This window comes from Myotis brandtii, unplaced genomic scaffold, assembly GCF_000412655.1.
Source record: "Myotis brandtii unplaced genomic scaffold, ASM41265v1 scaffold600, whole genome shotgun sequence".
NCBI classification, from domain to species: Eukaryota; Metazoa; Chordata; class Mammalia; order Chiroptera; family Vespertilionidae; genus Myotis; species Myotis brandtii.
The window spans coordinates 988,868-1,005,844 of NW_005370273.1; the positions used below are offsets into that span (position 1 = coordinate 988,868).

Sequence of the window (16,977 nt, forward strand, 5' to 3'; positions counted from 1 at the left end):
CATTTAAGTGTATGTATTCCTACAATTTTAAAAAATTGTTGAAAAATTTTAACATTTCACTACCAAACATTTTTTTTGCACTTTCCTCATTTTTCTCTCCCTTTATTTTTCAGAATGAACCTAGTGATCAAGAAGATGGCCTCAACAAAAGACATCATGTGACAGACTCTGAGAATGAAGACCCTTCGAATCTTAACGCTAGTGACTCTGAAAGTGAGGAGCTTCAAAGGCGAAAGGACAGCGACTCTGAATCTGAAGAGCATGCAGAGCCTCCTGCAAGTGATTCTGAAAATGAGGGTGTCGTTCACCATGGGAGTGAATCTGAGAGTGAGGAGACCAAGAAATTGCCTGTTAGTGACTCTGAAAACGAGGAGCTGCTTAATGGGCATGCAAGTGACTCAGAGAATGAAGATGTTAGAAAGCATCCTGCCAGTGATTCAGAGACTGAAGAGCTCCCCAAAAGTCCGGCCAGTGACTCTGAAACAGAGGATGCTCCAAAACCTGAAATCAGTGACTCTGAGAGTGAGGAACCTCCAACACACCCAGCCAGTGACTCTGAAAACGAGGGGCTCCCCAAACCTCAAGTTAGTGATTCGGAAAGCGAGGAGCTTCCTAAACCTCAGATCAGTGACTCGGAAAGTGAGGAGCCTCCGAGGACTCAGGCCAGTGACTCTGAAAATGAGGAGCTTCCCAAACCCCGTGTCAGTGACTCGGAAAGTGAGGATCCCCCAAGGCACCAAGCCAGTGACTCCGAGAACGAGGAGCATCCCAAACGCCAAATGAGTGACTCAGAAAGTGAGGACCCGCCAAGGACCCAGGCCAGTGATTCTGACAATGAAGAGCTTCCCAAACCCCGAGTTAGTGACTCTGAGAGTGAGGAGCCTCAGAAGGGACCTGCCAGTGATTCCGACACGGAGGAGGCGTCCAGACACAAGCCGAAGCCAGCGTCAGATGACAGCGATGGGGAGAATAAGGGGGAGGAGACCGAAATGCAGAATAACTCCTGCCATTTAGATAGCCATATAGACAGGAAACGGTTTCACAGTTCTGACAGTGAGGAGGAAAAGCCCAAAAGGCCAAAAATTGACAGTGATGAAGATGAAGAAAAAGAGGGGGAAGAGGAGAAAGCAGCAAAGCGAAAAGCTGCTGTACTTTCTGATAGTGAAGAAGAGAAAGCATGTAAGGAATTATTTTGGACTGGTTAGCCATAGCTTTACTTACCATCTAAGCTTATAACTGTAAAGCATTCTTTTTCTGGAATGTTAGAGCTGTAATTTCTTCTGAGTTGTTCTAACAGCATTTCTTAAGTTCTGAGTGCCTCAAAATAATAAGCTAGACTGCTTTCATTTCAATGGAAATATGAAAGATTTAGTATTTTTTACTGGAAGGTAATATCTCAAAGAACTATGTTTATATGGACACCCAAGTATTGACCAGAGTTAGCTGTGAGACTCAGCCAGCTAATGCCCTAGAAGCCATCCGGACAGTGACTGGGCGCTCATATGTGCGTACCTCTTCATTTAGAGATTCCATGTCTGCCAAGTATTTTAGTCTTTGCTACTTGATTACTTTTTTATGAAACTTACCTTTTTTGGTAAGTTTCATAAAACTTATAACCTGACAGTTGTTACAGGAGAAGGAAAAAGCACCACACATGTGCGAGTTTACTAAGGGAGATGAGACATTCCAGTAACCATCAGGGACGATGGGCTCCATAAAAGAATGTTCGGCCTTTTAACTCTGCTACTACTAAGCCGCATAGAAGGTGTTCTGATTATGTACATCGGCCTTGTCTTATTTTCCCCAAAAGTAAAGGTAGCTATTTCATTTTTCATCTTTTGGCCACTTTTTCCTGAACAATAAGTAACTGTAAGGTGACTGAATGAAACGTTTACTTATTTTTTTATTCTAAAAACTGTGTCAGGAGGCCTTTGATTTTTGCCACATACTTCCATTTTAAAGTACTTGTTCTTAGTCATACAATGACTGTGACAGAATAAGATCAGTGATGATTTCTTTTACTACAGCAGCAAAGAAGAGTCGTGTTGTCTCTGATGCAGAGGACTCTGACAGTGATGTTATATCAGACAAATCGGGCAAAAGAGAGAAGACTACAGCATCTGACAGTGAAGAAGAAGCAGGGAAAGAATTATCTGATAAGAAAAATGAAGAGAAGGATCTGTTTGGGAGTGATAGTGAGTCGGGGAATGAAGAAGAGTAAGTGACATAATAACATGAATTTTCAAGGGTTCATATAAGGTGGTAGAAAACTGTCTTCTAAGTTTTTTACACTTGCATTAAAATTTTGTGTTGAGGTATAGTACAATATATCTTGTCTAATTGCATAACATTGGGGATGTAGGGTTTTAGTTCCTGAACTGTTGATAAGGACTCCAACGTAGGTGGATCTCAAACATAAGATCTTACATGAAAGTAGAGAGGACATGTCCCAATTCACTTCTGTGAAGTTCAAGAATGGGTAAAACTAATCTGGTGATAGAAATCAAAATAGTGATCGGCTCTAGGATGTTGATGTGGGAAACTGACTAGAAAGGGCCCCAAGCGAACTTTCTGGGAGGATGGGTTGTTCTACATCTTAATTAGAATAATGGTTACTTAAATGTGTACTTTTATCAAAACTCATTAAAATGGATGTGAGAATGGCACATTTTACTATATGAAATTATACCCTGTGACAAAAAGATTTTAGGTTTCTATGCAGATAAGAAGAAAGCAAATGAACAGTTTTTTATATTTTCTCTTCTAGAAATCTCATTGCAGACATATTTGGAGAATCTGGTGATGAAGAGGAAGAAGAATTTACAGTAAGTATAAGATGGAAGTAGTACTTTCTTTGTGACTGCTTTTTTTTGTTTGCTTTTATGGTAGTGGTTCTCTAATATGTGATCCCAATAAATAGAAATAAACAACTATGATATATTCAATAAAAACATTTTTATTTCAAAATTTAAATTTTTTTTTTTTTTTATAAAACTCTAGCCCAACCAGTGTTGCTTAATGGCTGAGCGTTGACCTATGAACCAGGAGGTTCCTGGTCAGGGCACATGCCTGGGTTGTGGTCTTGATCCCCAGTAGGGGTGTGCAGGACACAGCGGATCAATGATTCTCTCTCGTTGATATTTTTATCTCTCCCTTTCTCTTCCTTTCTGAAATTAATAAAAATATATGTATAAATATGTTTTAAAACTCTAGAACAAAGTGATTCCGAAAGTGAAATAAAAAAGTCTGCAAAGCATAAAAGGAAAATGACAGGCAAAGTTGGATTAAAGGGAGGAACACAGTAAGAGATAACGGAAGGCATGTTGTAATGCTGGAGAGAAAGATTCACAATAGTTATAGAACTTCTGTCCAGCCCATTGTGTTCATCATCAGAGGAACAAGGTGACGGAGAATAACTAAGTCAAACCAGGGAGAGACAGCAGCCTAGAGAGTAAGCTCAGCGTGTGGAACTGCTTGTTCTGGGAGGTGCCTGCTCAGGCTGAGAGACTGTTCATGTTTTGGTGTCCTCAAGGCTCAAGAGACAAAATTGGGGGTGAGGGCTTGCTGATGTCAGAGGACCCTGAAATACCATGGACTCCTAGGATGAAGGGTGACCTGTCGGGGAAATAGCCTTTGCTCAGATGTTAGGCCAGCTTTGAATAATCTAGCAATGTAAGAACCTTGGTCTTAGAAATTTGATCACAATGATTCTTAACCTGTCGGCTAGTGTTCTTAGGCCCCTGGCATATACAAACAGAAATCCTTTTAGGACAAAGGTGACATAATTGTAGGCCTCAAAATATTTCTGTAGTTTATGGTACTCCATAGATAATGTTACAAAGAAAACACTAAAAACAGACAATAGAAATAGACTTAGGGGCTCTAGATATAGGAATTTTAGATATTGCCTTAAGAATATATATGTGTCCAGGGAGATAAAAGATTAAAATTTTGACAGAGCAAATAATTTTTTAAGAGATAAGGCAGATTTGGAAAAGAACCAAGGAGAAATTTTGGAACTAAAAATATAGTCACTGAAATTAAAAACTCGGTGAATGAATTTAATGGATTAGATGTATTTGAAAAGAAAATGAGTGAACTGGAAGATAGGCTAGAAGGAACTATTTAGAATGAAGTGTTGGGATATATTAGTATGGAAAATATAAGAGAATAAACATAATTTATACACGAGGAGGGTTGAACATAGTGAATTGGAATCCCAGAAGGAGAAGAAATACGCGTGGCAGAAGCAGTATTTAAAGAAATGACACACAGACTGATACAGTGAGAGATTCTGGGATTTCTACAGATTACGGGCAGGATAAACAAGGACATCACCTAAATGCATCAGTAAAATTGCAAGAAACCAAAGAAAAGAGACATCTTAAAAGCAGCTAGGGTGGGAAAAATTACATTCAGAAAAGAGCCTACAGTTACACTAACAGCTGACTTCTTAGCAGAAACAATAGAATCCAATAACTGTGAACTTAGAGCCCTGTTATGTTCAGCAAAACACTTTTCAGGAGTGAATACTTCCTCGTTTCATCTTGCAGTGTCCCACTGAGGACATGCTAAAGGCAGAAAGAAAGGCCAGGGATGCAGGAAGGGAAGAAGCAACACAATTATGTGGATAAGTCTAAATGCGTGTTGTCTGTACAAAACAAGTTATGTCTGGTGTGGCTTAAAATATATGTAACATTAAACCACATGACAGCAGTAACAAATTGGGAATATACATGGAATTGAAGTGTTCACAGGCCTTTGCAAATGTTTATAAAAGCCCATTAGACTTTAATAAGTTAGGGTGCCCCTTGTAATCTCTAAATGACCACTAAAAAGATTACGCAGTAAGGTAACAGATTTAAACTGGTAATATCAGAAATTACATTAAATTGAATTAAGTGCTCCAATTAAAAGACAAAGATGAGCCTGGCCGGTGTGGCTCAGTGGTTGAGCATCAACCTATGAACCAGAAGGTTTGATTCCCGCTCAGGGCATATGCCTGGGTTGCAGGCTCGATCCCCATTTGGGTGTGCAGGAGGCAACGTGATTCCCTCTCATCATTGATGTTTCTATCTCTCCCTCTTCCTTCCCCTCTAAAATCAATAAAAATATTTTTTTAAAGATAAAGATGGTCAGACAGATTTTTAACAACCTGCTGTATAATAATTTCAAGATTCATCTGAAACAAGATTTTTAAAAGTTGAAAATAAAAGGATAGAAAGAGATATTTTACCTGAACATTACCCCCCCAAAAAATAAATAAATAAAACTGGTAGAGCTATATGAATAGTAAAGAGGTAGACTTTAAGGTAAAAAACATTATTTGAGATAAAGATAATCAATTTATACTGATAGAAGTTTTTAAAATTGTACTTAGCCATGTTCACCCAAAACAAATATGTACATACAAAACAAAAATTGATAAACTGCAAAGAGAAATGACAGATGTATAATCTATGTGGAATGTAACTGAAAGAACCAAAACACTGCAGAAGAGTCTTTATATATATAATCTGGATAAAAACCCTTTGGGTGATTATAAAACTTAAAAATTTCTTCTGTGGCTTGCCTTTTTACTTTCTTAGTGGAGTCTTGAGGAACAAAACTTGTTAATTTTAATATAAATCAACTTTACCAGTCCTTTCCTTTATGTTGAAAGCTTTTTAATTCTAAGAAAATTTTTGCTTGTCCTCAAGGATACAAAAATATTCTCCTGAGTTATTCTCTAGAAGCTTGATTGTTTCATCTTTCACATTTACTTGTACAATCAGGTTTTTGTGTGGTGTGTATGAGATAGAGTCAAGATTTCCCCCCATTTGGAATATTCAATTGACCTAGCTCATTTGTTCCCACTACTGTGTAATGCCATTTTTGTCATAAATCAAGTGTCTGTATATATTATCCAATATGTTTCCATGGTGTCTTTTTTATATTTAGTTGGTTATGTCCTCTAAGGTTGTTATGCTTCAAGATTGACTTGACTTTTCTTGGTTTGCATTTTTATATAAATTTTACAATCAAGCTTTTACAAAAAGTACAAAGTATAGACAACATTTTCTTAATTGCAATGCCATGAAACTGAAAATTAATAACAAAAGTAGCAACCAAAACACCCTTGCCACCCAGAAATTTAAAACTTCCTTGTTAAATAGTTCTTGGATTAAAAAAGAAATCATACTTTTATTACTAAAGCAAAAGAGAGTGAAACTGGATGAATCAGCAAGTATTTGAGAGCCTCTCTGCCGAAGGTTGTTTGGAAATTGCCCTCCTGGAGCTTACACTGGGTTAAACAACACTGTGCAAGAGTAAGGTCTGTTCCTCTAGTTTGGAGAGTTTATGTCAACTTTGCTGTACACTCATTTCATTGAGAAAAATACACGTCCCAACAGTCATTGGGAAGTCCTTTCTAAATATGGATAAGAGTTAGAAGCTATAAGCAAAGATGGATCATTTATTTCAATTACATAAAGAATCATGCCTAGAAAAAAAAATAACACAGCTGGCCATTAAAAAAAAATGCCTGGAAAACATTACCATGAACAAAAGCAAACTTTATGGGCTCTGCAGTTCCTGTCACTTGAGAGCTAATTTTAAAGAGGTTTTTCAGACCAATTAGGCAAAGACCCAACATAAAATAATAGGATGTTGAGAGTTCACACAGAATTACAAATGGCTTCTAAACATAAAAAGAAAAAAGCCCAACCTTACTCATGACAGAATGCAAAGAAAGCTACACAGATGCCTTTGTTTTTCAGTTCAGAGATTGGGAAATATCAGTGGTTGATCACCTATGAAGATGGTATTGGAAGGAGAGTTCATTGGCATAACCTCGTTGGAAGACAGTTTGGCAAATATTTCTCAAAATTTCAGATACACACATCTAAATGTCAGTAGGGAAATGTATAAACAAATTATGGTTGCAGACATGTGGTGAAATAGCCAAGCCTTCAAAAGAACGAGGTTGCTTTATGCTGATAGGACTTAGTCTCCAGATTTTATTATACTAGAGGCCTGGTGCACGAAATTTGTGCAAGGGTGTGGTCCCTTGGCCTGGCCGGCGATTAAAGCATAAGCGTCTGACGTGGAAGGGTAGGTCCCACACCTGACCTCTGGGCCCTGGGCAGCACCTGAGCCCCCAGGCCCCTGCGCAACCCCCTCCACATGAATCACGGCACCCGAGTCCCCTCGCAGAGATGTAGTGAGTGCAACCAGATGCCATGGGCTGGGCCGCAGCATGGGCCTGTGGGCGGGCAGTGTGCTCTCTCCTGGCCAGCAGGCCTCACAGACTGGCTCCTGCGCAAACCCATGGGGAGCCTGACCGGCCCCTGTGATCCCAGCTGCTGCTGCCCGGCTCACCCGGAAGCCCATTGGAGCTGGCAGCGCCTCCACTGCTGCCCGCTCCCTGCATCTCGTCGCCGATGCCCACCATGTTCCACGCCACCCCCTGGTGGTCAGCGCATAGCAAGTGGTTGAACTCCTGGTCGAGGGGACAATTTGCATATTACACTTTTATTATATAGGATGTGGAAAGTGCATGATGATATACTGTACCTAGTGTGTGTAGTAGTATGCTGTCACTTGTATAATAAAAGGAGTAAGTATAACATGTAGAAGTGCTTGTATAAATGACTATAACCGGAAGGAGACACAAGAAAGCGTAGTAACACTAATGACTAGGGTGGGAGGGAGCTTTTTTGCTGTATACCTTTTGATACCTATTTAATTTTCATTCTTTGTGAATGTATTGCAGTTAAAGTACAAAAAAGTAAGAGCAGTTACACAGAAGAAAATCTGTAATGTGGTTGTGATAACTGGCTATATACCCTGCTTTTAGGGTTTTAACCAAGAAGATTTGGAAGAAGAAAAAAGTGAAACACAGGTAAAAGAAGCTGAAGATTCAGATTCTGATGATAACATAAAGAGAGGAAAACAGTAAGTCTTTTATTTAAAAGGAATTTTTTTAAGAGACTATAAAAATGAAGGTAAAGGCTATCAAACTTGGTTTTTTCTTACTTTGGCTTCTGATTAGGTATAGGAAGGGATCTGTTCCTTTTTTCTCCCTTCTGTTTAACTACAGTGCTGTTTGTAAACGATTTGCTCTTGTTATTTTTCTTTCATTTGCCCTGTGCTCAGCTGTTGTAATTTGTGGAGTTTTATGGTGCCAGGCTCTTCATTTATATCTCACCAAATAAACTCTTACAAAAAAATGTGCTTTTAGAAGAAAAATTGATTTTGGGGTCCTGATGGAAATAATGCTAAAGTCTTAATTGCAAAATATTACTTGATTGTATTTCACATACTTCCGTTAATGTGTTCAGAACAATCTGGTATCTTGAAAAGTGCCAAACAGAATGATTCATTAGCTGCTGTTTACAGTTGTAAAGATAATGCTTTAAAAAATATTTATTTCCCTTTTTAATTCCTAGTGACATGCTGAAGGAGCTTGGTAATACCTTTGGAAATTATCATATAACATATAAATCACTTCTCATTTATATGACAGTGGCAGAGAGCAAGTTAACTTCCTCTTTGAGCGTAATGATTCAGGGGAAAGCCATAAAGCTTTGAGGCTCTTAGCAAGTCTGTAGATGTCCACCTTTATCTCAGTGACATTACGTTTTGAGCTGTACCACTGAAAAGCAGCGGTTTTTTTTTTTTTTTCTACTTATGCTATGGAAGACAAAACACCCAAATGAGTGAACACCACTGTATCTCCCCCAGAAGTCAGTGCAGCCATAACTGAACCATGGAATTGCAGGCAGTACCCCCTGAACAAGAACTTGGAACTGGAAATGGTCTTTCTCAAGCTGATACATGCAAGTGTTAACATAGTGTATGAAAAGCTTAGTGTGTAACAATTGGGGTAGTATAGAGGTTGAACAGAAAACCCAGGATCACATGCTCTTGTAAAGGCAAGTTATAAGTACTTGTGGTACTTGAAGAGAATTCTCCATTGAATTACAATTAAGAAAATTGGTTCTTAACTGTGATCAAAGGAAATGTGTATTTAAAAGGCAATTTGTATATCACTTGATTTTTGTGTTACTGCTTAGTATGGACTTTCTGTCGGATTTTGAGATGATGTTGCAGCGGAAAAAGAGCATGAGCGGTAAGCGCAGACGTAATCGTGATGGTGGTACTTTTATTAGTGATGCAGACGATGTGGTGAGCGCCATGATCGTCAAGATGAATGAAGCTGCTGAGGTGAGTTGGCTTCTAGCTTAATCGTTCTCCCACTTAATTGGGTCTATGGCTTTTTGTTTTTTAGCTTAGCCCTTGCTTACACTTAAGATACTTTGTTTTTTGTAATAAAGCATTTACTATTCTAAATTTTAAGCACAGAAAAAATTTTAATTTTTAGTAACATGTTTAGAAAAAGTGAAAAGACGAAAGTATTAAGTAAAAATGTGCCTTTTTAGCCTAATGGCTTTGCTAATTTTATGGGGGAATGATTTTCTTTCCAGTTTGGCTGGTTTACCACGAAGTTTAATTTTTCTTCACGTATAAAAAGTCATACACTTACTATGTTATAAACTCATGTTATTCTTTTGCCTCTGATTAAGAGATTGCATTTAACTCATTGTGCTTTAAAATTCTGCCCTAATTTTTTAAATTATGTTATTATGTTTAAAAACCAGTTCTGATCTTTTGGAGACACTTCCTGAAGTATTTATGCATTCAGTGATATGTGTCTAGGATTTGTTTTGAAATAATTCAAGGTTGAGGGGGAAATAGCTAGAGAAATAGCTAAAATAAGACTGACCATGTTTGTTTAGTTGTTAAAATGTACATAACAGGAGTATATTATTTGTTTTCTGTTGTGGAATTTGAAATTTTTCATAATTTAAAAAATGCCCAAGTAAATACTGAAACTCTCCTTTAATAACATCCCATTATTATACAAGCCTCCCAGCTGGAAAGTTATTTCTGATAATAAACCAAATTTTCCCAGGTATAATTTTGTACCTTACATGAACTCTGAAAACTTTACAATTATGCCACTATTTTGAATTAAAATTATTTTCTCAATTTGTAATTGTTAAAGCTATTTTAATGGCTGTATGGGTTTGATTGACATGGACAGATACAGAATTTGGGGCTATACACAAAAGTCAGTTTTTAACTTAATTTTTCTTTCTTGTAGGAAAAACTATAGTTTCTCAGGAAAATTGCTGCTTTATTTTAGACTCTAAATTATAATGCTTGAAATTCATTATTAATAATGGCTTTATTTATTATTTTTTAAATCTTTTTCTTCCTGGATAGGAAGACAGACAGTTGAACAATCAAAAAAAGCCAGCACTGAAAAAATTAACATTATTACCTACTGTGGTTATGCACCTTAAGAAGTAAGTATTGTTTTATTGAAAAAGTTTTTTCCTTTTAGTGGAATGATAGTCAAACTATGTACTGGTGTTCTAAAGATATTAAAGAATGATTGCCTTCTGTCAATTCATAGAGCAATAATGAATAGAATTTCCTAAGTTATGTTACCGTCTCACAAATTTCTTTTAAACCTTGATTCCTGATGCAAATGGAACAGAGATAACAAACTGATATTAATGAAAGAAAAACATGGAAACCACTAATATTGTTCTTTATAGACAGTTTTCAGTCTGGTAAATGTACAGCTGTTTTCCCAGTGTGAACAGAACAGAGCACATTATGGGAGAGTGAAGCACATATCGTGCTAGGCTGATGTGGCCTGTTCTGTCATGAACTGTCATTGGTACTTCTGGAATAAGGGTCCTTTCTTGATGAATCATTGTTAGCAAGGTCTTGCATTGTTTTGCTGAGGTGCCAGAATAATTTTTTAATACATTTTTTTATTGATTTCAGAGAGGAAGAGAAAGGGAGAGCACATTATGGGAGAGTGAAGCACATATTGTGCAAGGCTGATGTGGCCTGTTCTGTCATGAACTGTCATTGGTACTTCTGGAATAAGGGTCCTTTCTTGATGAATCATTGTTAGCAAGGTCTTGCATTGTTTTGCTGAGGTGCCAGAATAATTTTTTAATACATTTTTTTATTGATTTCAGAGAGGAAGAGAAAGGGAGAGAGAGATAGAAACATCAATGTTGAGAGAGAATCATTGATCAGCTGCCTCCTGCATACCCCCCAATGGGAACTGAGCCCGCAACCTGGGCATGTGACTGGAATCAAACCCAGGAACCTTCAGTCCGCAGGCCAACGCTCTATTCACTGAGCCAAACCAGCCAGGGCGATGCCTGAACAGTCTTGATTTCACCTTGAACCTAGGACTTCCTACTAGAAAATCGCTCCCTCTGATAGTGTCATGGTGTCTGTTAACATACTTGACTCTAGTACAGAAAATGAAATTTAAATGTCAGTAATTCATGGGCATACTTTCCCTGCTACGCGAATGCTTTCCTCCTGGTGTCTTGCATAATTCTGAGTTTTCTTTCACCCAAAACAGTTTCAGAATCGCTATCCTGACAGATTAAGCATTCATTTTATCCTATATAATAAAAGGGTAATATGCAAACTGTCCCTAACAGCAGAACTACTGGGAATGACTGGTCACCATGACAAACACTGACCACCAGGGGGCAGACGCTCAATGCAGGAGCTGCCCTCTGGTGGTCAGTGCGCTCCCACAGGGGGAGCTCTGCTCAGCCACAAGCCAGGCTGATGGCTGCCAGCACAGCGGTGGTGGTGGGAGCCTGTCCCGCCTCCTCAGCAGCGCTAAGGATGTCTGACTGCAGCTTAGACCTGCTCCCCGCTGGCAAGCGGACATCTCCGAGGGCTCCCGGGCTGCCAGAGGAATGTCCAATTGCCAGCTTAGACCCAATCCCCCAGGGAATGGGCCTAAGCCAGCAGGTGGTCATCCCCCGAGGAGTCTCATACTGAGAAAGGCCACAGGCCAGGCTGAGCCCCCCCCTCCGAGTGCACAAATTTTTGTGCACCGGGCCTCTAGTAGTTGTAATAATTGGAGCTCATTATTCTGACTGTCTGTATCATTTATATTAACATTAACCTGACTTGTGTAGTTTGGGTTTGTTTTGTTTTGAACAAATCATCTGCCTGTCAAGTGTGTTTGTGAAAATAGGAACTAAATGTCCTGTTGCTTTGAAGTCTGTGAATAGGGCACAGTAAACATGAGTGCAGGCTGACTCTGTGGGAGGGTTTCTGAAAGCATCATTAAATACGTAAGAAAATCAAAGGAAGCTATAGTAGAACCAACATGTATAGACTTGACTTTTTTGTGTAATTATTATTTCAGGCAGGACCTTAAAGAAACATTTATTGACAGTGGTGTGATGTCTGCCATCAAAGAATGGCTCTCACCTCTCCCAGACAGGAGTTTGCCAGCACTAAAGATTCGAGAGGAGCTGTTGAAGATTCTACAAGAGGTTAGAGCCAGATGATCTGATTGTTCGCACATCATTAATTATTTAATGTGGTTTGTGTTATTGCAACCTCTATATTTATATTACCATGTATTTATGTGTTCTCTCTGCCAGAAGAAGGGTTTTATTCAGTATGTTTTTAGGAACATAGCAAAATAAAATGAGCATAAATGAAGGCGGCCCTGATAAACTTCATGTGAATCTGGCATTGAAGGAAAGAGATCCTGGAGGAGCTGTGGTTTCTGTGTAGAGTAGTACAGCAGTGGGCATGTTGGGGGGGGGGGGGGGAAAGAGTGAAAACACCAACTTCAGAGATAAGCCTGCATTAGACTCTTCCGCTGGGCCACTTTGACATGGCTGTGACCCCTGGGGCAAGCAACATAGCTTCTGAGGGGATCCTCGAGAAACCTGTGTGCTGTTGTTCTTACTCCTCACCACAAGCCTGCAAGGTGGTGGGTGTATTGTCTCCATTTACAGATGAGGAAGTTAAGACTCAGGGAAGTTAAATGACTTGTCCAAGGTTACATTGCTCGCAGATGGCTGTGCTTGGGTTCAGACTTAGATCTATTTGATTCTGGGCCGGTGCTGCATCTTGTATTAAACTGTTAACCTCTGAGTACGCGTAGTTCACATTTTCTCACATTGTTAAGTTTTACTTGGACGCAGCACTAATACTGAACTCTCAACTCTTTTTTTTTTTTTTTAAATAGTTTACTGATTTTTTACAGAGAGGAAGGGAGAGGGAGAGGGATACAGAGTTAGAAACATCGATTCAGCTGCCTCTTGCACGCCCCCTACTGGGGATGTGCCCGCAACCCAGGTACATGCCCTTGACCGGAATCAAACCTGGGACCCTTCAGTCCGCAGGCCGATGCTCTATCCGCTGAGCCAAACCGGTTAGGGCTGAACTCTCAACTCTTGATGTGAACACAAAATACCTTTGTGTTCAGTATCTGTAGATCCTGAAAATGGAGTTTTTTTTGTTACTTATCCTATTGTGAATGAGCCAGGTCTCAGAGGCTCCTCTAGAATAGATGGGCAGGACTCCCAGTTCTGCGAGATTCATGTTGTGTGCACGTGCTTATGTCCTCAGCTGCCCAGTGTGAGCCAAGAGACCCTGAAGCACAGTGGGATCGGACGAGCAGTGATGTATCTCTACAAACATCCCAAGGAGTCACGGTCCAACAAGGACATGGCAGGAAAACTCATCAGTATGTACATTTGGTTTTTGTTGTGTTTATGGGTTTATAGAAGGTAACTGTATTTGTACCAATAGATATTGAAAAAGAATCAATATAAGTGGAGTAGAAAAAATGTTTGGTACCTTCTTATAGGTACCAGATTTTTTACTTTTACACTGAAAATGCTTCTCAGTATATTTAAGTATATAATTCAATATTAAGTACAGCAAGTAAAATGATGCATTTTCTAATCATGGACCAAGAGCAGGTTGTGAGAGAGGCACTGGAATGCTGGTCCTGGCATTAGTCATACCTGGTTTCAAATCCTGGATTCACCACCTACCTTACTGCACATCCTTAGGCTCCTGCTTTCAGCTCTAGGCCCTGGTTTTCTCCTCTGTAAAATGGGTGCTTGCTTTGGGTTTTTTGTAAAGATTAAATGAGAGAGTATATACAAAGCCATAGATATTCATACACACATATATACTCCTCAGGAAACGTTAGCCACTGCTGCTGCTGTTGTTACTTTTATAGTGGTCTTCCAAGCCTCCATCTAATCAGTTGCTGTAATGTTTATAAAATCCTTCCGTTTTAAGAATGAAAAGCGAGCATTTTCATCATTCTCCTTGACTTTTGCTGTGCTCCATATTGGGAAGGAATTTTTAAACTTCCAAACTAGACTGAAAAAGCAACAACTTCTGAAGATAGTAATTATTTTTCTATTGAATTTTTTAAGAGTATCAGAAGTTTTTAGGGAAATTTAAATTTTTTAATATACCAGAGAACTATTATATCTTTGATCTTGTTTAATAATCTGTAATTTACTACCTATTAAATAATAAACTTTCGATGCTTTTGTGCAGTCTTTCCCGACCCTTTTTTTGCCCTAGACTGAGAAAAGCAGAATATTCCCAGTGATTGAGTCCTTTACACTAAAAAAATAATACTCACTACTTGTTATCACAGTGATTCTGAATCCAGGGGAAGGGCTGGCAGGTCAATTTTCAAAGATAGTTAGACCACCTCCTCTGAGACTATTGCTTTCTTATTAGTTTGACAACACTTAATAGTATATTAAATGCAACAGTAGTCTACATCATGTTTCAAAATAAAAGCACCTTTGGACTTTTACTAACTAATCAATGGGCCTGTAGTACTTTTTTCGTGTTCATCCTAGCAGCTTTCTTAGATTTAATGGAGTACAGACCCTAAAGCTGCACTGTTAAAATATGATTTTTAAAGATTTAGACCATTTTAACAAGTAACAAGGGAACATTTTTTAGAATGAGAAAGTAGAAGAATTTCAAGATTTTCTCTTTTTTAAAAATATTTTTATTGATTTCAGAGAGGAAGGCAGAGAGAGGTAGATATATCAATGATAGGAATCATTGGTCGGCTGCCTCCTGCACACCCCCCACTGGGGATCAAGCCCTCAACCCATGCATGTGCTCTGACTGGGAATTGAACTGTAACCTCCTGGTTCATCGGTCGATGCTCAACCACTGAGCCATGCCTGCCGGGCCAGATTTTCTCATTTTGAATATAGTAAATTAGAAATTAGACCATCTTTATGAAATGACAATACAACTTGTTGACTGTTAAAGTGGGTCAGGAATTACTCTCAAACAGCTGGTGATTATAGGTTTAAATGACCTTTTAATACTGAATTTTCTGAATCAACTGGAGCTACTTGTAATGTTGGTATTAGGCTGCGTTTATCCTATGAATGGTCCTGAGATAATGGTATCTTTAAGGAAAGAATATTCTAAATACCTAGAATATAGCATAACACTAGAGTGTGACTATTTCAAGACATGGTAGGAGGAATGCAACTCCGTGTACTAAATAATTGCGTTTTCCTGGTTACAGATGAATGGTCTCGGCCTATATTTGGTCTTACCTCAAATTACAAAGGCATGACGAGAGAAGAGAGGGAGCAGAGAGACCTAGAGCAAATGCCTCAGCGACGAAGAATGAGCAGGTATGAGGGAACAGGTATGAGGAAGTGGAGTCGATGTTATTGTTACAGTAACTTGGCGTTTTTGTAAATAAGATCATTAGGAAACCTGCTAAGATGATAGGATTTTGTCTTTCCTCTCGGCTTGATGTGTCTGTGTAGCTCACAATACCCTCTTAATTTCTGTGGGACAGTGTGTAAGTGAAGGCCCACACCCTCCCAGACTTCTGGCTTGATCTGGTGGAGTGTGGCCTCTGCCACAGTTCTGGAGGCCGCTTTTTTTGTTCTGGCCACTTGCAGAAAAAACTGTCCTTCTCAGTCCCGTATACAAATTCTTAGGAGAAAAAGATAATATTGGTTCAGTTTGTTTCAATAAACTGGATACAGTTGTATCCATGGCAGTCACCATTCACCCATAATGAAACCTGGTGTGCAAGATTAAGAATTATTTTTCGATTGTAAAGGACTTAATTGTGGTCTAACTTTGATGTTCCACTTTGCTCTTTTTTTCTTACAAAGTTGCTAGAGGCCCAGTGCACGAAATTAGTGCGGGGGGGGGCGTGTCCCTCAGCCCGCCCTGCACCCTCTCCAATCGGGTACCCCTCGGGATGTCCGACTGCCTCTCGCAACCCGGGACCGCTGGCTACTAACTGCTCGCCTGCCTGATTGCCCCTAACCCAGGGGTGGGCAAACTTTTTGACTCGAGGGCCACAATGGGTTCTTAAACTGGACCGGAGGGCCGGAACAAAAGCATGGATGGAGTGTTTGTGTGAACTAATATAAATTCAAAGTAAACACCATTACATAAAAGGGTACGGTCTTTTTTTTTTAGTTTTATTCATTTCAAAAGGGCCGGATCCTTGCCCACGGCTGCTCTAGAGTGATGCTTTCTTAATGCAAATAACTCACCTGCATTGGCTTTAAGGTCTTCAGGTGTGACCATGACAACAAATCGGATTGCACGTTCATTTCGAAACATCTCGTAGGACCACCGACGGATAGACCGCATGCATTTCACTGCTGCAATGCCATTGTTGGCAATAAGAACCTGGGAGAGTTAGGGGATGGGAATTGGAGAGAAAAATAGAAAAAGCAAGCAATGATGGAGAGAAAGAGGTGAGACAATTTTTGTAAATCTATCTTATTTTGAAAAGGCAGATTTTCTATAGGAATTTGTATTCCTGGTCTAGGTAGTTAAGAACTAGCTCCCACATGACCAAGGGATATTTTAAAATGTTAGCTAAGGAAATACTTCAATATGTGCCTGACTCAACCTTATTCCTTTCTAGCTTCCTTCTTTTAAAAATCCTCACCCAAGGATATGCTTTTTTTTTAAATTGATTTTTAGAGAGAGAGGATGGCTAGGGAGAGAAACATCGATGTGACAGAAAAACATCAATCAGTTGCCGCCTGTATGCACCCTGACTGGGGATTGACAACCCCACAACATGGGCATGTGCCCTGA

At 39.2% G+C, this 16,977-nt stretch overlaps 1 protein-coding gene across 2 annotated transcripts in view; it reads left to right on the plus strand.

Annotated features, from left to right (window-relative positions):
* Positions 1–16,977, plus strand: part of IWS1 (IWS1 homolog (S. cerevisiae)) — a 49,035-nt gene that overhangs the window by 22,491 nt on the left and 9,567 nt on the right. Inside the window, exons 2-10 of one of the 2 annotated variants that reach the window (XM_014550406.1) lie at positions 114–1,179; positions 2,028–2,217; positions 2,768–2,825; positions 7,838–7,935; positions 9,057–9,207; positions 10,270–10,352; positions 12,248–12,377; positions 13,468–13,585; positions 15,425–15,536. In XM_014550406.1, coding sequence (XP_014405892.1) covers positions 780–1,179; positions 2,028–2,217; positions 2,768–2,825; positions 7,838–7,935; positions 9,057–9,207; positions 10,270–10,352; positions 12,248–12,377; positions 13,468–13,585; positions 15,425–15,536 — 1,340 coding nt within the window. In that variant the 5' untranslated portion in view covers positions 114–779. The remainder of the gene's footprint in view (positions 1–113; positions 1,180–2,027; positions 2,218–2,767; positions 2,826–7,837; positions 7,936–9,056; positions 9,208–10,269; positions 10,353–12,247; positions 12,378–13,467; positions 13,586–15,424; positions 15,537–16,977) is intronic. The other variant, XM_014550405.1, reaches the window with a different exon arrangement.